Source organism: Acanthopagrus latus, chromosome 3 (assembly GCF_904848185.1).
Source record: "Acanthopagrus latus isolate v.2019 chromosome 3, fAcaLat1.1, whole genome shotgun sequence".
In the NCBI taxonomy this organism is placed as follows: domain Eukaryota; kingdom Metazoa; phylum Chordata; class Actinopteri; order Spariformes; family Sparidae; genus Acanthopagrus; species Acanthopagrus latus.
In genome coordinates this window covers 18,244,437-18,267,429 of record NC_051041.1, presented here as the reverse complement: position 1 = coordinate 18,267,429, position 22,993 = coordinate 18,244,437, and the positions used below count along the sequence as shown (strand labels likewise).

Below are 22,993 nucleotides of genomic sequence, written 5' to 3'. Positions count from 1 at the left end.
CATGTGTTCACGTTTTCATGTTCAGACGTCTTGACAGCCAGTGACCAGGACGAATGACGACCAGTGATCACGTTGTGGTGCCGATAGACAACTAATCTAACTACTATGAGAAACTAACACGGAGGGACAGATTTTACATTTGTATGTTACTTTTTATTTCATTTATATATTTTTTTTTCATTTTATTTTATCTATTTTTTTTTTTTTTTCATTTATCCAGTGGATTGTGGGAGAAACCGAAGCACTCGGGGGAAACCCACTCGGTCACAGGGAGGAGAGAACTCAGCCGTGTGGTCGAGCTCTCTCTGTGAGGCTGCAGTGCTAACCACTGAGCCGCTGTGCCGTCCTCTGGGAGATGTCTTGTTCCTCCCAGGTATGCTGATGTCACGGCCTGTCCTATTCTGCCTGTGACTGGCTAATCCTGATCTTTGAAAAGGGTCATGGTTGATGGATGCTAAGAGTATCGCTGAAAAAAAGGGTCACAGTCACTAGGAATGAAATCTATCCAGGTGTCACTGATGGACTTTGACTCCTGCTTTCTGTTCTCCGCAGCCTTCTCCTCAGAGAATTCAGCCTCTTTCACACATTATAGCTCCCATACAACATTAAAGATCTCCTCCATATGTTCGGGATCATGGGCAGCGCAGACGGTCCTCTCCAAGCGTTCTTGATCATGGACAATGCAGAGGAAAGCTGCCATAGGTTCTGGTCCTGAAGGACACCATCAGACTCCTCTTCCTCAGGTTCTGAGTCCTGCAAGACACCATCAGACTCCTCTTCCTCAGGTTCTGAGTCCTGCAAGACACCATCAGACTCCTCTTCCTCAGGTTCTGTGTCCTGTAAGACACCATCAGACTCCTCTTCTTCAGGTTCTGTGTCCAGCAAGACACCATCAGACTCCTCTTCTTCAGGTTCTGTGTCCTGTAAGACACCATCAGACTCCTCTTCCTCAGGTTCTGAGTCCAGCAAGACACCATCAGACTCCTCTTCTTCAGGTTCTGTGTCCTGTAAGACACCATCAGACTCCTCTTCCTCAGGTTCTTGGTCCTGTAAGACACTGACTGTCTCTTGTTCCTCAGGTTCTGAGTCCAGCAAGACACCATCACACTCCTCTTCCTCGGGTTCTGTGTCCTGTAAGACACAGAGGGACTCCTGTTCCTCAGGTTCTTGGTCCTGTAAGACACTGACTGACTCCTGTTCCTCAGGTTCTGTGTCCTGTAAGACACTTACAAACTCCTCAGGTTCTCGGTCCTGTACGACACTGACAAACTCCTGTTCCTCAGGTTCTGTGTCCTGCAAGACACTTACAGACTCCTCAGGTTCTCGGTCCTGTACGACACTTACAGACTCCTCAGGTTCTCGGTCCTGTACGACACTGACAAACTCCTGTTCCTCGGGTTCTGTGTCCTGCAAGACACTTACAGACTCCTCAGGTTCTTGGTCCTGTACGACACTGACAAACTCCTGTTCCTCAGGTTCTTGGTCCTGTAAGACACAGAGGGACTCCTCCTCCACAAGTTCTGGGTCCAGTGAAACAGCAGAGGACACCTCCTCCTGCTGGCACATCTGATGCAAGAGTCGGACATTTTTTGTTCTGAGGACCCGGTTGGCCTCCTCCTCAGCCTTGAGCTTCGCAGCAAGCTCAGTGTTTTTTAAGGTTTGATCATGAAATTGGATTTTCAGATCAATATAACTGGACTTCAGGTCGACATAAATAGACCTCAGGTTGAGGTAAAAAGACTGTTTCATGAGTTTGTAGTCCTCAAGTTTCTGACAGAAAGCATTCTGCTGCAGAATCATATCGTTGACCTGCTTCTTGTGCTCTGACACCGTCCTGGCATGAGAGTGTAGATGCATCTCGACCTTCTTCTGAAGGGTTGCATTCATCTGTTTTTCTGCCTTGATGTCGGTGTCATACCTTTGCTGGAGATTGCTGTGTGAAGCAGTGAGCTCCTGGAGCTCTCTCTCAGTTTCCCTCAGCTTAAGTACCAACGACTCATCCAGTTTCTTCTGTGCAGCCAACTGTTGTTCCTGGATCTTGTGTGACTCACAGATCTCTTTGTATGCCGTGTCAAGCTGATTGTATGATTTGTTGTATGAAGCAGTGAGATTGTTAATCATTCTCTCAGCGTCCACCATCTTCTTCGTCTGTTCATCCAACTGACTTTGCATTACCTCCAGCTTTTGGCTAAGTGCCTGAGATTTGTGTTCTTCTCTCAGTAAAAGGCCTCTGTTCATCTCCCTGTGCTGTTTCACTTGATGTAGGTTAGAATTCAAAGCCACAATCTGGTCCCAGAGAGTACAGTTTTCATTTGTTTCTAATTCCAGGTTTTCAGAGAGCTGGAGGATCCTCTGCTCCTGAAGGGCACCGTACTCCATCGCTCTTTGGAGCTGAGTTTTCAGCTCCTCTACCTCTTTGATAAGAGCCTTACTCCCTGGCCTGCCAATAAAGCTATAGATCAGATCCCTGGTCCAGTTGTAGGTTGACTGAACTGTGTTAATCAGTGTCAGAGTCATCTTGTCTAGCTGTCTGAAGTTGTCTCACAATGTTCACCTGTTGAACAAATCTCAGATTAAATTACCGTCTAAACACTCGTGAAATATGTCAAGACCAGCAATGCTCACCTGTTGAAACTGAAAGGTGAAGTGACTTTGTACCACCTCCCTCTTTCACACAGCCGAGGTACAGAATGGAACTGCTTTGATGTCTGGAGATCAAAGCCCCAGAATGTGTCCTTTTAAATCTTTGTTCTGTTGCTTGTTTTTTTTTTCAAATGTTTAGAATTATTATAACTGACATGTTGCTATGACAGCCCAGATTATACACAGTCAGGTTTGCCATTTTTTGATTGATGTTGCTACTATGGCAACCATTATGTGTCAGCACCATCTCTTTGGATAATCACGAGGGGGCACTATGTAGTTTTGGGGGAAGAATTTTCAATCAGATTTTAATCACGACTCAATGACTGAATAAACAAAGCAAGAACAATTTCATTCATTTACTTTGTTTCTATTTGCAGGACCCATCTGAGTAGCTGCCAAATAAATATCTAATAAGAGTTTGTATTATTACGTCAGCGAGAATTGCTAACACTTTTCTAACCTTTAAGTAGAGGCCAGAAGAACAGACAGAAACAAGATGGCTGCTGTATTTTGTGTCCCCTTCATGAGAATATCTGTCCGACTGGTGACACGCTGTGCATTATAGTAACCATTTGTCAGAAACCAAAGTGAAATAATGTTCAGTATGACTGTACAAAATGTCACTATTCAAGTGCAGCGTTGCCAGATGTTAACACTGCAGTGTCAGAAAATGCCTGATTATAAATAGGACTTTCCAAAATTATGTAAAAGGACCACATATTCTGGGTCAGTGTTGTTGGTGCACAGAAATAATACGTGGGTGGGTGTATTTCAATTTGGTTTGTGACTGTTGCCAGTGGGTATAAGTGGTAACTTTTTGCAGGGAGTTTCACACTCACATGATGGTGCTTTAAGACGAAGTCTCTCTGAAGGACCCTCTGTTAATAGTTAACTCTTGAGGAAAATATTTGTGACCTAATCAGCTAAATGCTCCACTACTAAAATGTTTCTTTTTTATAAATGATAAGTATTAAATCATGTATTTTACATTTTAGGCCATTTATCAGACTCTTTTGTCCAAAGGGACTTTCAGTAATTCATACATTCATTCATACACCGATGGCTGTTGCTGCCATGCAAGATGCCGACCGGCACATCAGGAGCAGTTTGGGGTTCAGTATCTTGCCCAAGGACACTTTGACATGCAGAGCAGGGGAACTGAACCAGTGACCTTCTGATAACAAGGGGCTGGCTCCACCCCGAGCCACAGCCACCCCTATTTTAGGTGTTTAAATATGCAATCACAAGCTGTTATTTCGCTCTTTTTTTCTGTCAAACAACTTTCAAAATTCTCAAATTTGAGTAATTAATGCTGGATGGCCTCATGAAAACAGGTGCGTCTTGCTTTGTGCACCACAAGCGGGACAGCAAACAGTTTCCGACCGCAGTGAAAATGTTGTTTTGATTCGGCTAAACAGCAACAAATATGGATCAAACCTTTTATAACATAAAAACATGTTGTGAATCTATATTTTATCATTCAGTTTTGACTTTTGGGTGTTTGGACTGCAGCGCTCTGAAGTTTTTTTGAAATGTTTTGCGCTAATGAGTCGGAAAACATCCTTGACAGCCACCCTGAGAATCTAATTCTACAAGTGTAATAATAATATTTGTATTAATGTAGTTATCTTTATCTGCGACTGTGCTGAAATGGCAGGTTTCAATAGAATTAACAGACACGCAAATAAAAGACAAACCAAAGTGTGACACATGAGAACTTGTCCATCCATTGTACAGTTTATTATCTTCTTTGAACACAGAGTATTATTGCTGTTTCCCTCACTGATAAATACTGTCCACAGTCTTTGACAGTCGTGACTCTAACAAGGCAGCAAAAAGTCTGAAGTCCCTCTTTTGTTATTCAAAACGTCGTGATGCTGACTGGATGGAGGAATACTCGAGCAGTTTTTGACCTTTGGAACAAGTTCATTTCCAACCCTGATCCTTTTTCTCTCCACATATCATACTGACATCATCCACAAGGTTGTTTTTTTTAAAGTCTCTGAATAAAAGTGTTTTTGCATGACTGCTCCAGCAGTTGATTGAGTGAGGCACTGCAATGAAAAGGCACTTTGGTAAATGCTGAGATGAAACGGGACATAATGATGCCACAAATCTGTGGAAATGACAGTTTTGATAACGAGAGGAGGGAATGTAACCTGAAGGAGAAACATAATTAACAAGAGAAAACAAAACCATCACAAGTTCTACAGGCTCTGCTTGGTCCTGAAAGAGGGAGCAGGAAGTCCGTTTAGGTTTGGGTTGCCATGACATGGAGCAGCTTGGTTTAACCCGGTCAAGACACTTGGACGCTGGTCTCAGTTCAGTTTTTTTTTTTTTTACTTCCCTCTCTATGGTAAGTTGTAGTGGAGAGGTTTGGTTGAACCCAGAGGTCACCACAACACAGGGAAGTCCATTTTAGCGAAGCCAGGGTCTCTGCGCTGCTCCCAGTACGAGTTGTTGCTCACCCACGTGTCGTTGTTCGACTTCCTGCCAACACAACACAAATATAATCAATTTGATGCATCTTAGATGACTTCTTCACTGAGTGGAACCAGTTTGTTCATCCCAAGTCTGCAGACTGTGACAAGTCATGGAGATTTACACCACATGACACTCAGTGGTTTGCAAAGGTGATCTCGGATCATATGCAACAGGCCAATTACGTGGAAAAAACACATGCAAACCGCGTGGCTGGTTGCTCACAAGGACAGTAAGACAGCAGCGTACTTGAAGAAGCGTGGCTGGTGTGTCATGCTGTTGTCCTGCAGCACTTTCCTCCTCTCCCTCTGGAGCTGCTCTATCCTCTGCTTCTGCTCCTCAGCTCCTTCTGTGTTCCCCTCCTCCAACAGCCTGGACAGAAAGGACAAACTGAGGGGTGAGGATTTACTTTTTTTTTTAAAAACACCAAAAACACGTATCTAGGCTATAAGAGATCTACGCTCTGTGGGAAACAACAATTATAAACATTTCTTTTAACCAAATGGTGATGTCACAACTGTGCAATATCCAGTTACAGAACAGTTTTCGTTTGTGGAGAAGAAGTTTGAGGAGTATCAGAACAAGGGAGGTGGAAAGCAGGAAAAGGGGCCATCGGTGCCCCACTTCACACTGTAACCCAGTTCCAGTCCCTTCTGTCTACTCTAGTGCGACTGGTTTTGTCTTCACCGTGTCAGTCTGTCAACGGATTCGTTTTCAGCTCGACAGCGTCACAGCGAGCATGATGCAGACAGGAAATTTCCCAGGTGACACCTACTGTGGCGGGGAACTTTCACAGAGTATTTTGTGGAGATAAAAGTGACGGATGAGTTTCCAGACTGGTTTGCTCTTGTGTAATAATGTCGTAGTGTTACTGAAGACTCATTTTGGGGTTGTTGCCATTTAATAAGCATTTATGTGACTGTTATTCTTCCAAGTGAGTACATGTAGGAAAATGATCTCTTTAACAAACCGCAATCTTGCTCAAATAAAAATCTATACATGAGAAAACGAAGCTTCTCGTGATCTCGTTCCCCTGGGATCTGAGTCTGTTGCCATGGTTATGCTCATACTTCAGACATTTGCCACTTCACAGCACATTTGCTCGACCAGACTTGGCCGAGAAAAATCACGATTTGGGCCAAATGGTCTGATATGGCAGCAACTAATACACCATGCAGACAGATATAGAGTGCCCACCTCTGGTCCGGCCTGAAGCGTGTGTCTGTGGGGGGCAGCAGAGGTCTCAGGGTGGAGTCCAGCTCATTCAACTCCACTGCAAACTGGGTGAAGCCATAGTACTGTTCCTGGTCCCCTGGCATGGGGTCTATACACAGAGACAGAGAGGGAGAAACAGCTGTCATGTTGTGTCCAGCTCAGTTTGGTTTAACTGCTGCAGACTGAAAACTTAAATCACTGAAATCTCCAGGGCCCAAACACTCACTTGCTCTCCAGATACATGTGGCAGAAGGCGGGTCGCCTTGAAACACAGACTCGTGCCATTTTCCAAAAATGGAGTGTACAACTTTCCCTTTTGAATCTGTAACCACACCCTCTATCTCGTTCACCGTAGAGCTCCATGATTTTGCCTGAAGAAAATAAAAAAGTCTTGTTATGGTGGAAACATTATACACAAAATACAAGTTTGACATTTAACAGCTGTGTAATAAATACTGTATGATTAGTGTCGGATCGTGATGTGTAATTTTTTCATGCTCATGTTTTGAAAATTCCGTTCCTATCGTTGTCCACAAGGTGGCGTGGTTCACCTTGATGGTAAAGATACTGTCAGTAAGCATATGTTTCAGCGGACAGTAGTTCATGTGACCTTTTATGCTCACAGGGGAAAACATTATTTGCATTGTTACACCGTGAAAAAACATTTTAAATTGTGGAACAAAACTCTGCTTCTGTCATCACAGCTGGTGCAGACACTTAAAAGCCACACAGGGATTTAAATATTTACTCTTCCTAACCTTGACAAATGTGATTTTACACTGGCAGTCATTGCTGTTGATATTTTTGATGGACATCTCTCCATAGTGTTCGATCCAGCGCTGGCCGCTCAGGATGTTGTGGATGCAGGACGTCACTTTGTTCCATTCGTAGTGGTCCCCAAACCTGCAGGAATCACAAAGGACATTTTGCCAATTATCATCAAGCTCAGTCGCACTACAGTGTGGGTAGTAAAAGCAAATGAACAAGGTTTAAATTTTCCTCCATCACTCAGAAATACAGACTCCTGTTAGTCTTGAGGCTGTGGTTTGGACTGCAGATTGTACCGTCTGCCCGCCTCCACAGACAGTCGGACTGAGAGAAGGTTGGAAACTCAACAGATCAAACCAGCCAGGCAGTGCTGATCAAAAAGAACCAAGATTCTCTTACCGTTATTTTTAGTTTCAGAAACATATTTTTTTGTGTACTGTTAAGCTGTAACACGACAAAGTTTGTCACCAGACCACCATTTATTCCTGCTGGAAATGGAGCAGCCCAAACCACAAAGCACTGCTCAGCTGGCAGAACATCACACACCAGCACAAGAGTTCACGATGTCCAGTTCAACCCAGTGCATTCTGGTTGCTGTAGGTTGACTGCATTCTGAGCTTTCTTCCTCCATTTTCTCTGCTCATCTAGCATATTCACAACTCAGCTTTATGAGAAAGTGAAATACTCCTTTAACAGGTCAATGATGCGTTGTTGTTTCATAATTAGTGCTTACACTTACAACCTTTTTCTGCGACCAATGACATGGACACTCATATTAAAACACAAAAGAGTGCAAACACACACCCACACACAATTAATAAAAGAGTGGAGGACTTACGCAGGTAGTGTGACATGGGTGGTTCCCATGGGAACAATTTCCATGGATTTGCCCCAGAATTTGTTTTTCCATCGAACATCTAAAAGAAACACAAAACAATAGGTGAGTTTAACTCAAACCAGGCGGTTCCTCTGACTAGCGATAGCTGTTGAGTTGTTATCATGTGTGGGAGTTTACAAATGAGCTCATGTTATTATAATCCACACAGTAGTTTGTCACAGTGTGCGTCGATTTCAAGCACCTAACTTTCATGCAGACTGATCACCAAGGCAACATGAGGTTACTTTACATTAATGTTCACCTTGAATATATCCTGCAGCAAGTCACAAACACTCCGAAATAAAAAGGTGTGGCAGCTCTGATGCAATCTTCAAAAAAAAGAAAAAAAAAAAGGACAAGACGAGCAGAAGGAAATGAGACTCTTGTTTCAAACACGCTCACCTTGCCAAAAGCTGAAGTTCCTTGAATCAGAGTGACATGCCGACACAGGTGGGTGGTGACTCACCTGGGAAATGAAGAGCAGAGACAAAAAAGATGAGATAAAGGCACTTCATCAGAAGCTTTACCACAGCTGACAGTGTTTCCCAGGAAGTCGCATCACGAATCAGTCAAAAACAAAACATGGGAAAGTTGAGACTGGCTATAAACGATCACTACATTTATATCGAGGGATCAGTATAATTACTGTAAACAGACGAGCACAGAGACGATCGGCAGGTCAGAGCACAACTTCTGCTTTATACTGCAGGATGGATTTTGTGGCGCTGTTCTTTCAGTGTACAAGACCTTCACCGACACCTCTGACATGAGACAACCAGCCCATGGTGCAGAGACGCAACCACGCAATGAAGGCCTGTACTCTTAAATAAAAAGAGAATTTAATCTAAAATACTCATAATCAGAAAGAGAGAGTCATTGTATGGTTATGATCATATCTCCTTGTTAACCATACACCTTACTGGCCCAGTAATTCATAAATCCTTTGACACCTTCCTTTCATTCCTAAAGAATACATCACAACATCTCACTGGAAACAAAACTCAAGTCATGTCAGTAAAAAATGTCCCTGAAGTTTAGAAAGAAGGAACACAGACAATTACATATATATCATACTACATGTAGTCACTCACGCAGAGATGCTGCGTGCAAAACCCTTCACTTGCATGAAAATGTGTCTGTCTCTTGATTTCAGCCGTGTGACGTCTCACCTGTTCAGCTATAAACCTGAAGCCTTTATCAGGTCTGTCACACTCGTACGTCTCTCCCAGGACAGGGTTAAAGGGTTTACTCCCAGCTCGATGGTAGGAGGACGCATACGCTGTTATTGCAAACGTAGCAACGTACACCTGCACGGAAAATCAGAGAGGAAGTTACATGTTACGTGTGTGCTTATGTTTGTAAACATGAGGAACATGTGAACATGACTGTGGCTTTGTGTAAGCGTGTGCAGGTAACGTGTGTTTGTGTACAACATTTCTACATAGTATTGTGCGGTGTATATTCTGCAGTACATAGGTGTGTTTGGGGGAATAATAAGTCTTGCAAACGAGCCCAGGAAGAAAACAAATAGACAACAATCTTCCTTCTTGCCAATATGAAATATTTATCAAAGCCTCTAACAGACGGGCTCACAGAGCAACAGAAGAACATCAGAGTAGCATTTAAAAGGCCACCTGAGCGCCGCGCCGCACAGTTCCTATCTGTGTTCATCAGAAACATCAGTAAATAATTAAAAATTCATAACCAGCTAACTTCCAAATGTCTCTTTCTTATGGTGTCGTTTTGACCAATGTTGGAGCGAGACTATTTTGTGCATGTGTGCAGGTGTGGGCTCCTCTCACCATGCGCTGGTAAGGGTCATTGGTCTGGTTGGCGGTGTCCAGCAGCTCACTGTACTCCAGCTCCTCACACAGCCTCTGCAGGGTGTTGAGAGGCTCATTTAACTGCACCGGCATGGCCACCTTGGACAGGTCCTTGCCGATGTTGTTCCTCAGGATATTCCACAGGCTCACACTGCTGGTGGGGCTCGGGGCAGGCAGCGTGGAGCGCCGACGAGCCAGGGTCACCACGCTGCTGACTAGAGGTGAGACAAGGGGATAAATTTACAAATGAGAGCTGCAAAAGGAGAGAGGTGGTGGCATGAATGTGTGATCTTAACCAGATGTCTCACTTCTGTCATTCAATTGCAACTTTTCTGTTTTGTGCTACCTGCAGGCAAACGTTTATGCAGCGAAAACGTAAAATGAACACCATCTGCAGCGATGAATTAATGATGCATGGACACAGATCCTTTCTCATGCACTGTATAATTAAACACTGAGCTTATAAATACATCTGGAAGTTGGCGGTGGTCATGTTCAACACATTCTCAAATGGCGAGTGAGTAATCTCTACGAACCCAGACATTTAGGTATTTAGTGCTGACACAAAAACTGTGAGTTGCACTGCATTAAAACAGACAAGACACGCATGCACAGACGCACAACTTGCTACTGTATCATGTACCAGAGTTGTGTCTCTCACTGCCTCCCTCGTTGCTGTAGGTATCCATGGAGACGCTATCACTGACATCACTGATGTACGAGTCATCGTCAGACACCTGGCGACAGAAAATCGATGAAGAAAGATCAGCGAGCGACCAGAGTGTAGAATCAAGAGGACAAAGACACTAACACAGTTACTTTTTTCACACTTCTGTTGTGTTTTATGAGCTATAAAAACCTTGCTGCAGATGTGACTTGTGATGTGATGGAAAATTAAGAAGGTAGTTTATAGTCTCTCACCTCATTCTCAGAGGAGGACGATGAGAGGAGGTACTCCTGAGCATCGAAAAACTCTGATATGGACTCTGGAATAGATGCTTTGCTGTCATTGGACGCCTGGTGGACCAATGAGTGAGAGACACCCGGACATTCCTGATGAGCATAAGAGGTCGTTTTTGTAGAATTAGACCTGTGGTGATGGGGGGGGATCTGTGGTGTAATCATGCGGAACAGTGATTGTTGAGTCATGGAGACACTCACTGAGGCGTAGGCGGTTTTCAAGCCCATGACCTGCCCTGGTTGTGGGGCCTGCAGGTCGATGGTGTGCCTCAGTCTGTCTCTCTCTGCCACCAGGGAGCTAAAAGCTGATTTCAGCGTGGCGTGGACTGGCGAGAAGCACGGGAGAACAACAGTGTTATCACTGAACAAAAAACAAACACTTAAATGAGCTTTTTCCATTTTTTTTTTTAAAAAAGAGGGGCTCACTGTTGTTGGCCAGCCTGCAGAAGTCTTCCTGTAGACGGGACACATCTGTAGGCGAGTCTGGAGATTCGGGACAGACTTCCTGGGTGTTTGCCTCCGTGGTGGAGAGGTTTGGGTTTGAGGCGTGGAGACGAGGGGACTGGGACGAGATGCAGCTCGGGACCTGGTGGACAAAAAACAAAGACAGGTAAAAAAAATACTGTCTGCCACTGTTGACTGACTGAGAACACATTTAAAAATGTATATATATATATATATATATATATATATATATATATATATATATATATATATATATATATAGATCAGCAGTAGAAAGAAAAGCAGTACGTGTACCTGTAGTGTGGCTTTGGTTTCCTTGCCATTGTTTTTGGATCGCCACCGTCTTGGTCTCTTCTCTTTTTTGGGGATGTCGTAAGTTGATGCCTGTGGTACCAAAACAGAGATATTAAGGAAGTGGTGAACAAAATGACTTTCACAGTGTTGCTACACTAGTTTGAGACACAGATCAAAGCTAATTAGTGTGAATGCTGTATTAAACTTTTAGAAAAATTCAGCTTTTTCTGCAGAATTTTGCCCATTCATTCTTATGGTGAATTTTTAAAATTTCATCATCCTGCTACTACTTCAGTGTATGTTCAGCTAGAGAAACTATTCGGCCATCAAAATCTTCAGCTTTTTAATCCTCTTGGATTATTTTACTGACCACAGCATCATGGCTGACTTAATCTGCGCGCCCTCTGTGCTCACCTGTAGTGCACTGATGGCCGGGGCTGAGTACGTGCGGTGGAGGACCTCCATGCTCTTCAGCAGCAGGTTGAGCTCCAGCAGGTACGACTCACATTCCTCCAAGTCTGAGTGAAAGAAAGATCATTATTAGTCGAAGAAGTGTAAGATTCACATCAGTGAGACACAATTTAAGACACTGTTGACAAGGCAGCGTGACACGAAGGCCAAGAGACAATAAATCAGCAGATAGAAATCGACAAAACTGCGACCAACCTTTGCAGCACTTGTCCATGTCCTCTGAGGAGTGGAGCCAAGAACTGACCTTTGCCTGGTGGATCGACGCCTGTTTGGTAAGAGTTGCCCTCTGTTGTTAAAGGACAGACAGCTGAAGATGAGTCACATAACATAACATCCATATACTACAACAAATTTAAGGTAAAAATCATGTTTTTAAAAAGTGATTTCCAACACGCGAGCACCGGAATGCCATACTTTTCTCAGAGAGTCGTTGAGGGAGGGGGAGGACGAGGCGTGGGGGTGGAACAGGTGCCTCTCGTGGGGATACATGGCAATCTCGTTCTGCCGAAACACACGGTGATGACGCAGCTTTGACACCCACTCCTCAAACAGCTCCGGAGACTTCACCTGGAGAGCACAAAGTCAAATTAGGAGCCGAGACTTTAAGAGAGCTGCTGCAAGCATCTTTGTACAAAGCAGAAGCCATGTAGGCGTCGTTTATGTGTGCTGTTTATCTCTAACAGATGGCGCTGACTCATGCATTCAACAAAACTTTGTTAATGGAGTTACCTTTAAGTGATAGATGTTATCCTCTGTATCCAGGTCGATGCACATGGCTTTCTTCTTGATTGACATGACAGAGAGACCGACATCGATGCAGCCGTGAAGCTTCCCCTTCTTCAGCTGTGTGGAGCGAAACACTTTGCTTAGCATTTGTCTGCATGTGTGTGAATGCAGGACTGTGACAGACAGATGGCGCTGTTGATGCAATACTCACATCTGGTCCACGCTTTGCATACTTCAAGATGCCTTTTTCCAGCACAAAGTATCTCTGAATGGGAAGAAAAATCAAACTCAGTCACGAGAATTAATCTTTTTTCACCTCTTAACACACCTGAATCACAGGTTTACTGCACTCTTTGGTTACACAACAGCTAAACACATCAGTAAAAAGAAAGGTATGCAGACATTTGCACCACTTTCCCTTGACCCTGCCATTCATGATGACCATGTATAGACATAAAAACTGCTTTCAAGCACACCTTGTTCACTTTATCTTTACAGAAACATGGAATACACAGATAAAACACTTTTAAAGGCCTCCTATTCACATAAAATGTTGACTATGAAAAGTGGCGATCCCATCCTGTTGCAAGGCTGAACTTTCCAGGTATGCATAAGCACACTCACACACAGGAGGGGGAGGAAGATGAGTCAGGGCTACAGTGTAATCAGCTGGGACCGAAAAGACTGAAAAGAAGGAAATACAGCGGACTATAATGGTGAAGAGGAGGAAATGTGAAAATAGACTGAGAGGTATTTAAAGACAGCAGGTCAGGACACAAGTGAAACGTTTAGGGAGGACTTAAAGCATCGCTGGTTCAACGCTCTTATCAGGAGAGAACAAAACATTCATAATCATAAGTTTTAATAAAATAGACAATTATAAATACAATGAATGAAAACAAAAGACTCAGAATAAAGGCAAACCCCTGTGACTCGCCGTCTGACAGCCATTGTATCAAAAGCAATCATGTTCAGAGAGAAAACAGGTCTTTGGTTCAATAAAGGGCAGCAGCACTGTTCTATAATAAGAAGTGTTTCTGTCTGGGGCTTTAAAAGGACTGTGAGGTGCTCACCTTATGCCACCCCTTCATGGGCCACTTCCTCCTCTTGAGCAGCATGCCCTCCTGTCTGTCAGGCTCCTGCATGCTGGCAGGAACCCCCCTGAGCCCCTCCACGATCTCCCAGCTGTCCTGGAGGGAGACGAGGGAGCAATACTGTATGAGTTGGACTGAAAATAACAGAGGACAGAAGACCCAAACTAAACATGTAAACACGTAAAGTTCCCCTAAACAACTGGTGAAGATGGGGGATTTAAAAAACACCTCCATCTCCATACAAGTGATCTGGCATAACCCAAGTCTCTGGAAGCCTCGAGTTGATTCCAGGTCATTTTAAAACACAGCATTTACTTCCTTAATGTGCGGTCCCACCCACCTCAGACATGTTACACACCAACACTTTTATCTTAGCAGCCACAGAGACGATTTCTACTTTTTAAAAAGGGTGTAAAAAACGTCTTTCTAAATCAATTTTGGAATTCTGGGCTTCCAAGGACCCGAATTACGCCAGAGCAGCTCTATGAAGCCATTTTATATTACTGCGTGTAGTTGTTCTTTATATTTTAAAAACAAGTCCCCATCAACTTCAGGTGTTAAGGCTGCAACACTGTTTTGATTTAAAGCTCCAGAAATGTTTTGCAGACTACAAAATGCAGCCCGACTTTCCATCGACATGGAGCTGAGGAGATAAAGACAACCTATGTAGAAGCAGTGTGACTGTGCTTAAAGCATGTTTAAAGAGTGCGCTGTGCAGGTCCAGGAAAGCTTAAATATTTGGTCACAGAGAACAACCTGAACTAATTAAGTCAGTTTCAACTGTTTGATCTTGACAACAAGCACACACACAGTAATGATATGACCCATAGCCTCAGGCCTGCCACGCTGCATGGTGCATTTCAGTACAGCTAATCTGAGGTCAGCTTATATTAACTGAGAGGAAATACAACATGCTGAAATGCGAACAAAAACTCACAGACTGTACATTAAAATTACCACACACCTGGTTGCTGTCATGTTTGGAGGAGCCGCTGCTGTCGCTGTGAGTGGGCGACGGCGATGTCATCTTTCTGCGACCTGACTGCCTTCTCCCCACCGTCGTCTCGTTTCTGTGGAAACCGCAGCAACAAAGATCACAGCAGAGCCGCCAGGAGCATCACTCTGACCTTTGAAGGCCACGCCGCAACAGTCCGCACTGCAGAGAGAGGTTGAAACAAACACAAAAGGTTGCCGATTTTAAAGAGGACAGTAGCTGCACGTAGGAGCAGTCAGAGAGGAATCACTTACTCACTGTGTGCGTCTGACTAACTGGGAACAAGATAATTGAGGATGTGAAATCCCCAAAGTAGTTTTGTTTTCAGGAAGCCAGACACAAATATCTTGGATATAAACACATGAGAGGAGAATAATCTTTTATTGTGATCTGTCACGGCTCAGGGTTCAAGTCCCATCATGTGACTGATGCCTGGCTTTGTGTGGACTGTGATGAATTTGAGCGAGGCACTCACATAAACTCAAATAAATGTCTCAGCATCAGTGTTTATGATCATAACTGTACCATAAAAGATTTATGATCAAAGGCCTTCACGTAAACAAGCACCTGAGTCTCAGGTAAAATCATCAGTCTTTCTACCTTCTTGTGCCATGAAACTACCACAGAGTCAAACTGAACACTGATAATGTGCATCACAGATACTCTACTACTAAATGTATAAATATCTGTACCCATGATCCTCACTGGGCAGCTGACTGAAGTTTATTCATCCAAGATTATAAAAAAAAAAACTTCTGATCCGAGTCTGTTCTGTAAATAGTTTTCTAACAAATACTAAAGTTAGCAACCTCTGATCAACCCGTATCAACTTCAGGCTCGGATGAACAACTTGCGGGTTATTCCAGGTTTCAGCCCACACATTCAGAGCTCCTATTAGCAAACATTTAGCGCTCACTTCATCTACATATTGCAAAACCGAGAGCTGGTTCCATGCAGCTTCATCACTGGGTTGTACTTAAAGAAAATATAATCATCTGTTTCCTCTGGCCCTCTCCTCCCTTATCATCATTTTCAGATTTGAATATGAATTTTGGATCTTTTCTTTCACGTGTTTATGATCAAATGTTGTGTATCTGAAGCCAGTGTGCTTGTGAGGTCAGGGACAGTATGTGTTGGGTGAGTTATACAAGACTAAATTAAAATGATGTGTTATTTTTGCAAGTAATTGTTAATTGAGTGCCCTCAGTGATTGTGGCATCATTATTTTAAATTCTGCGATTCCAAACTGGAGCTGCAGGTCGACTGAATTAGTCAATTGAAAGAAAATTAATTTAAATGGCAAAACACATTTTTTTGTTCCAGCTTCTTGAATGTAAAGATTTGCTGCTTTTCTTTGGCATCCATGATAGTAAACGAAGAGTCACTGGGTTTTAGACTGTTGGTTTGATGTCACTTTGGACTCTGGGACACTGTAAAGAGTATTTTCACGACATCTTTGTTATTGTCATTAGTTGCAGCTCTTTTCTGAACCAAACTACAATAAAAACAAACAAAATGAGTTCATTTTAAATGTACGCATATGAAGATTTTTGCCTTTTCATTTGATGGTTTAGTTAAATAATTACCCAGATGCACAGTACATGTGTATATTTGTACAGGCTGAGCAGGGAACACCACATTCTCACTGTGATGGAACATTCATTCCTCTCCTTGCCACAAATGACATGCCCCGACCTGGCTGCGTGTTTCATTATTCCCTCTGTGGGTTTTAATGCCACTCCCTTTGTACGCTGATCCCGTCACAGACTGAACTCAGGTGTGTCTGTGTGGACGCTGTGTACTGTACATGTGAGCGCATGAGGGAAAGCCTGTGTGCTTTGTGCGAGCTGGGGATGCAAATTTTTGTAAAAACTCTCCGATTTTAACTACGCCGCTGCCAGCTCTACCCTGTGCAAACGGTCCGGTGGTTTGAGTTTGTGTTCGTGTAGTTCCCCAAGGCCTCGCTTACAGTCAGTACCATGCCCAGGACATGAGTCATCGGCAGGAAAGAATGTGCTCAGCGCTTTGATACCCCCGACACACCATAACACAGAGTCAACACTGGGCTAAAAGCAGACTGAAACACACAGCCATCCCACTTACTTCACAGGCTCTGGAGCACAGACAACATATTTGAGTGGGCTTCAAATGATAAACTCCGGGAGCTGGAAATTAGCTTATCAAGCTGTTGTGTTTGCACTTTTCAGCTGCATCTGAAGCTTTACTTATGATTCAGGTTCAGGAATTCATTTCACACAACGTCTGAACATCAGTGTAAACTTTTAAACCGCAGAATCTGCGTCCAACCATGAGACCTGTATTGTTGGCTTGTAGTGTGGGAGCTCAGGTCCTCAATGGTAAATTTCCAACTCTGTCTGAATTCTTGGAAGAATACAATCATGATTACAAACAAGGTAAGTGGTGAGTAAGGGCACAAGCATCAAGCACAAGTTTACAAAACACGCTGAGCCCTGCCTTCCATCCCTCAGACTTTTCCCTCTCTCACAACTCAGCAGCAAAGTTTGCAAAAAAAAAACACTTCCTTTGAGCAAAACCTCAAAAACTGCCACCGCATCTGCACAGCGATTTCTGGCGTCCCAACCTCACGACACATTCTCACTTTAGTAGCTTAAAAGCTTGAATCGAAAGCTGCGTATTAGTCCAGAGAACTACCTGCCACAGATGAACTGTAAAAATCTGCAAATGAAGCTGGTAGATGTCAGTCCCCGAACATCCCACTGAGTGCCCTACTTACCCCGGCTGAGTGATTACTGTAGTGTTGTACACCGCTGTACTGTAAGACTAGAAGTGCTGGGGTTTTGCCTTCAGTCTTACGTAATGGGAGTCAATCATTAATGGCCCAGCACCTTGTAAACGATCTGTTAAGATGGAAAGGGGTCATTCTAGCAGCGAGGGCCAATGTCGCAGAGTCACAAGGCCCATACGAGTGAACTAAAGGTTTAAAGGTGAAGGAAGTGTGTGTTTCTTTCTTTTACATGTGTCAGCATGCAGGAGGTCAGCTGATGAGAGTGAGGAAGAGATAAAGCAGATGCAAATGACACATGTAACACAGTCGTTTCTGCTCTGTATCGGAGACCAATAGGTAACACTTTGCATAACGTAAGTGCTGTGTGGTCTGACAACCAACCTATGCATAGTCAAATAGTGTTAGCTCTTCTCTTTTCCCCTCTGGCATGTTTTCTCTTTCACTTCACTGAAGGAAAAAGCACCTACAGCTACCTCACAGTGAGAACAGGTATGTCCCCTAAACTTCCTTCTTTAAACGGGACTGTTTCTATGACGAACACAGACTCGCTTTCCGCCAGGACACAAAAAAAGAGCTCCATCCGCCTCAGCCTCCTAAAATAATCACCACATCAGCCACTGGTTAATTCAGATGGGGGATTCCAGCCCTGATTTTCCAGTTGCTGTAGATTATGAAGATCACAACAAAAAGCTCATGATTAGAGGCAATTATCAGTTGATAGTATTGGTGATTTTTGTGTCTGATTGCTGATTAAATAGATCCAATTAAAAATGCAGTGCTTTGGCTCTGATGCAGCTATCCCGTCTCTGTTAGTGGGAATCACTCTGTGGTCTCACTGTCTCCAACACTATCTGATGTCGAGAGTAATAGCCCATTAACACTGAATAATCGGAATCTGCAAAGTAACTAGAAGCCAAATCCATCAAACAAATGTGGTGAAAGTTTTAAGTGGGCTATTTGCAAACATGCAAATATGTGTGTTACGTATATCAGTTCCAATTCCTGGTTATTGGTCTAATGGATTACTGTAAACATGTCAGTCAACTGCTAACTGTGTCGCTGACGGGTACAGCCAATAACAGCAGACACTCCCCTCATGGCTGATTACAGGATCTGATATGATTATGGGCATCTAAGTTTGTTTTTTTTTGTTTGTTTTTTTCTCCCAGTCATCAATGAAATAATAATTATTTTGGCTCTGATGCAGATGCCTCTCTTTGCGTGCAGCCACCAATCTCACTCTCGCTCAATATCCTGCCCACAACACCATCTCATGGGTTACATAACATGTTAATTACTCTTTTATCTATTGATTCTATTCTACTTTACACGCTATTGTTTTTATTCCCTTAGTTGTATTTGTCCTGTTGCGTCATCACACCTTTCTGTTTCTGTTGTCAGCTGTTCTGTACTGGATGTTGACACTAATGTAAATGAGGATACAACCAAAATGTTTATTTTTTTCGAGGTAAAATAAATAAACTGTGACTGAATAACAGCCTGTCAGCATTGAATAATCTGAATTTGCATTGAATTTGCAAGCACAACATTTGCCTATAAATGTAGTGGAAATACAAAGTAGCAGAAAATAGAAGTACCTTAAAATTGCCCTTAAGTACAGCACTGATGATGATGATAATGTGTACTTAGTTATATTGCATCACTGGTTATTATTATATTTTTAGACAAAGACTTTTATTTTTACTGCACGAGTAATAGTTTGGCTCCACATACTGGATCCCAGCCGTGATAAAACTGAGATAAACTTTGAATAAACTTTGCACACAGGCAGAAAAACACTTTCAGTTGTAGGAATGCTGTTTTCAAAAGGCATCATTCAACTAAAATCCAAACAACAATGAATCAACAAGTCGTTACATCCACCATTACATCCTTTTTGTGTTGAGCATGGCTACAGGCGACACATACTGTGTGTTTGCAGAAAGCCCCGCGGCGTTCATCGAGCAAAGCCTCATCTGTTGTTCACCAGTTGCCATGACAGGATCTCAAAGACGGCGAGGCTGAAGCCTGAGGAATTGTCAGGCTGGAGTTACCAGTCCTGGCATGACAAAACTCACAGACATTGACTTAGCAGCCAGTCCATCTGCTTTCTGCCTATAAGCGTTCTGCCGTCAACCCGGCAGTCCACATAGTTGTAGGCTACATCCTGACTGGGACTGCAAAGAGGTCCTCACAGATGGTCCATCTGTGACTTTACCTCCACTCGACCGTCAGAACCTTCCTGTAAAGCTTCTTCGCAGATTTATCTCAAGCTAAATCTGTGCATCATCCTCCCATTATCAAACTGAGAGACGGCATAAAGATGCTTTAAAGAGATCACATCCAGCAAGATTATCTGAATGCTTCATACATCAACACCCAAATTTCATAATAACGTAGATAAAATCAGACGTGTTGCAGCATATGCTCTAGACTGGCCGGCAGGAGTGGGACTAAGCTCACCTGACCTCTGACCTCGTGTCTAACCATGTGTTTCTAGCAACACTTTTCATCTGGAAGTAATACAGTGCCTGTGTTTCCTGTAAACAGGCAGAGGAAAAACTAAAAGCAGGCATCGGCTCCCGATCAAAGAGATAAAAAGCAGCCCAGAAACGTCGCTCAGCAGTCAAGTTGTTTTCATGCGCTCTCTCCTGACAGACAGAAAGACAGCGAGCGAGCTTGAAAACACGCAAAGCTCACAGATTCTTGACCGATGCATTTTTTTTTTTTTTTTTTGAAAACGCTACATCACAAAAGATGTCTTTCTGTCCCGTTCCCGCTAAGACAAGCGCCACTTTGTGCTGCTGCCGCTGCTGCTCAATCACGGGTTGCCATGGATACAGAAATAACAAGGCAAAGACGAGAAGATGATCAGTTAGTTTGTTCTTTATAGCAAATCTGAGGGCATTAAAAAACAGGGAGGGCTATTTTTAGGACCCCGTGCCGTTACCAGCGGAAACAAGATTTCACGCGAGCCTCGGTGGAAGTAGGGCACAACATCCTATAACCTTATAAAACCACGAGGGATGACAGGCGGGCTGTTCTCAGAGTGGCCACTTGGTATATTAGTCGAGGCAGAAGCGCTGTGTGTTTACCAGCTTTAAAGTGGGTGTTGTGTAAAAGGAGAGAGTGACACAGAGATAACTCAGTGAGTCACGCCGGCCACCGGGATGTTTACACCCGGAGACGCTGCAGCAGGAATAAACAGTTTGGCTCAGCTGACTGATAGACTTAATTGATCCTTGCGGCGCTATCCTGTGTGAGGCCCGAGATCACAAGAGCGCAGGGGGACTGGTCTGGAACAGCGCCCTCTAAAGTCCGTAGAGAGTTCGCCTCAGTCGTGCTCAAGGGCACTTCAACAGGGCAGATAATAAGACAACTGGTTGATTAAATGCTGCTACCTCATTGCAACCAGAAATACATGTTGTAAACTTATTATTTCTTGTCAAAATACACATTTAAATTACACACATTGTTATTTGAATCACCAGTTCATCTCATTTGGTCTATAAGACATCTTCAAATGATTTTAGACAAATAACTTATTATTATAGCTGCCGATTAATATATAATAATATTCTGATTCAAGTATTAATCAACTAATCTGCCAGTCAAATTACACAGAACTGTCTGTAGTTTGTACACAGGACGTTTGGTTAATTCACCCCATTTTGTGTCTTTGTCCTCTTTTACCCTCTAATGTAGACATTTTCTATAACATCATTAAAGCCTCGGTTCAGACATGTTGACAGTGTTGTTTACACCAGCTGGACTGGCAGCGTGCGCCCGGAGGCAATCTGTGAATGGCACAGTGATAGTGATTCCATCGCTGCTCATGAAAAACGATCCTGTCTGGACTAAGAGGTGCTAAGGCCAAGTATTGATTTACGGAGGTATAAAAACAAAGTCACTCAAGCGCCACAAAGGCCTGGAGGGAGAGCGCTGAACGGCTCATGATCATTTCACAAATTAAAAGGTGATTAGTGATGTAACATCAGAGTTTTCTCGCCCATTATTGGGATTAGGTGGCGCACCCAAGCCGTTTGGGCACCACCTGAAGGAGCTCAGTGAAGCTCTAATGGTTTTATCTTACACACTCAATCATCATTCTTTTATTGTATTATCTGATCTAGCCTTTCCAGCTTTCTGTAAACAGATGTGGTGATAATAAATGTATTAAATGTGAAATGATAAGTGAATTTTGATACCTACCTTCCACAAATCTAGGTGAGCACACTTTCAACCAGCAGGGCTGCAGGTTGAAAGTATTTAGGGCACACATGCACCCAAAAATCCCTCTACGCTCTGCGAGGTCGCCTGAGATTTGGTTTCTGTTTCATAATGATCTCTTGACGCACGTGAGTTAAATGAAGAATTTACACCACAAGCATTTAGATAAATCAAGTTTAACTTATGTGGAGATGCTTGTCACAGTCCGTTTCCAAAAGAGACATAATTCACCATCAGTGGAAGGTTATATTCACATTAGAGAAGCTGGTGCCACTGAACTGGTGGCATGTATGCTTTAGAAATGACTGAAACTAATAACTTTTTTATCTAAGTCCACTTATAATTTCAGCTGTAATAAAAGGTGTGTGTGTATGAAGCAACTTTGAATGAATGGCCATGAAATCAGACCAGACTAGCAGCACCCTGATCACTGGAATACTACTGATTATAAGCACTAACTGTGAGGACACTAGTTTGCTTGTGTTGGGGGTTTTATCAGTACAACAGGTTAAATGAAAACAGCCATCAGAGGAGACCACAGGTGTCCCGTTTGAATCCTCAGCTCACAGCTCTCAGTTCAGTTCCTGTTGCCAGCACAGCAATTCAAACTTGTCAGCGCAGACAAAATGTCCCATATATCCCCATGTGGTCGCGACCCTTCTCTCTCTCTCTCTCTCTCTCACACACACACACACACACACACACACACACACACACACACACACACACACACACTCCACAACCCCCGAACATCAGCTTCAGTCTGGTTTGAAGGCTCCCATGTACAAAACTCGGCACCACAGAAGTCCATTAATAATTCTATCGAAAGCGATATTTTCACTTCGGCGCTGAGTCGCCGAGCAGCAGCAGACACACGACAGCAGCCGCTGTCAACTCTGGCGTTTACACTCACACAACAGCGGAGAAAACACACACAATGTCACCAGAGTTCTGAGTATTAATGAGAAGAGAGGCTTACGGTTCCGTGGGTCAGAGCTACAGCATCCTACACCGGCGGACAGACGCGGTACCTGGCTGGAGTGAATCCTCGCTTCACCGCCCGAGCTTCGTGGAGGAGGGAGGGGCTCGCTCGGTGAGCAGCAGTGAGTGACGCGCCGCTCAGCCAATCGCGATGGAGGAAGCGGCAGAAGGGGGGCGGGGACACGACACTGGGCGGGACAC

At 43.6% G+C, this 22,993-nt stretch overlaps 2 protein-coding genes across 5 annotated transcripts; both read right to left on the bottom strand.

The window, feature by feature from the left end:
- Window positions 1-131: 131 nt before the first annotated feature.
- Window positions 132-2,735, bottom strand: LOC119015648 (putative mediator of RNA polymerase II transcription subunit 26). 3 transcript variants are annotated; one of them, XM_037091867.1, is made up of 2 exons: window positions 2,626-2,735; window positions 132-2,554 (listed from the first exon to the last, which is right to left on the bottom strand). In XM_037091867.1, the coding sequence occupies exon 2, from the start codon at window positions 2,515-2,517 to the stop codon at window positions 580-582; it is 1,938 nt and encodes a 645-aa protein (XP_036947762.1). In that variant the 5' UTR covers window positions 2,518-2,554; window positions 2,626-2,735; the 3' UTR covers window positions 132-579. The 3 variants fall into 3 exon arrangements, with proteins under 3 accessions (XP_036947762.1, XP_036947765.1, XP_036947770.1); XM_037091870.1 differs by lacking the exon at window positions 2,626-2,735 and having other exon boundaries at window positions 132-1,131; window positions 1,231-2,619; XM_037091875.1 differs by lacking the exon at window positions 2,626-2,735 and having other exon boundaries at window positions 132-1,131; window positions 1,423-2,619.
- A 1,626-nt stretch (window positions 2,736-4,361) lies between these two features.
- On the bottom strand, window positions 4,362-22,925 carry LOC119015490 (oxysterol-binding protein-related protein 3-like). 2 transcript variants are annotated; one of them, XM_037091538.1, is made up of 22 exons: window positions 22,791-22,924; window positions 14,785-14,976; window positions 13,800-13,916; window positions 12,938-12,991; window positions 12,730-12,843; window positions 12,415-12,567; window positions 12,196-12,286; window positions 11,944-12,047; window positions 11,530-11,619; window positions 11,197-11,356; window positions 10,972-11,096; window positions 10,732-10,863; window positions 10,454-10,547; window positions 9,790-10,025; window positions 9,157-9,294; window positions 8,390-8,453; window positions 7,949-8,027; window positions 7,101-7,245; window positions 6,569-6,713; window positions 6,325-6,451; window positions 5,377-5,499; window positions 4,362-5,136 (listed from the first exon to the last, which is right to left on the bottom strand). In XM_037091538.1, exons 2-22 carry the CDS (start codon window positions 14,845-14,847, stop codon window positions 5,040-5,042), a joined length of 2,451 nt encoding a protein of 816 aa, XP_036947433.1. In that variant the 5' UTR covers window positions 14,848-14,976; window positions 22,791-22,924; the 3' UTR covers window positions 4,362-5,039. The 2 variants fall into 2 exon arrangements, with proteins under 2 accessions (XP_036947433.1, XP_036947426.1); XM_037091531.1 differs by having other exon boundaries at window positions 10,732-11,096; window positions 22,791-22,925.
- Between the last annotated feature and the right edge of the window lie 68 nt (window positions 22,926-22,993).

Bases quoted from the DNA above. Each gene is read 5' to 3' on its own strand.
- LOC119015648 (XM_037091867.1), bottom strand. From the start codon at position 2,517: ATGACTCTGACACTGATTAACACAGTTCAGTCAACCTACAACTGGACC.
- LOC119015490 (XM_037091531.1), bottom strand. From the start codon at position 14,847: ATGACATCGCCGTCGCCCACTCACAGCGACAGCAGCGGCTCCTCCAAA. The intron at 12,992-13,799 runs GTGAGCACCTCA...CTTCCCATTCAG, and splicing joins CCATGAAGGGGTGGCATAAG to AGATACTTTGTGCTGGAAAA. The intron at 11,620-11,943 runs GTGAGCACAGAG...TTGGTACCACAG, and splicing joins CGGCCATCAGTGCACTACAG to GCATCAACTTACGACATCCC.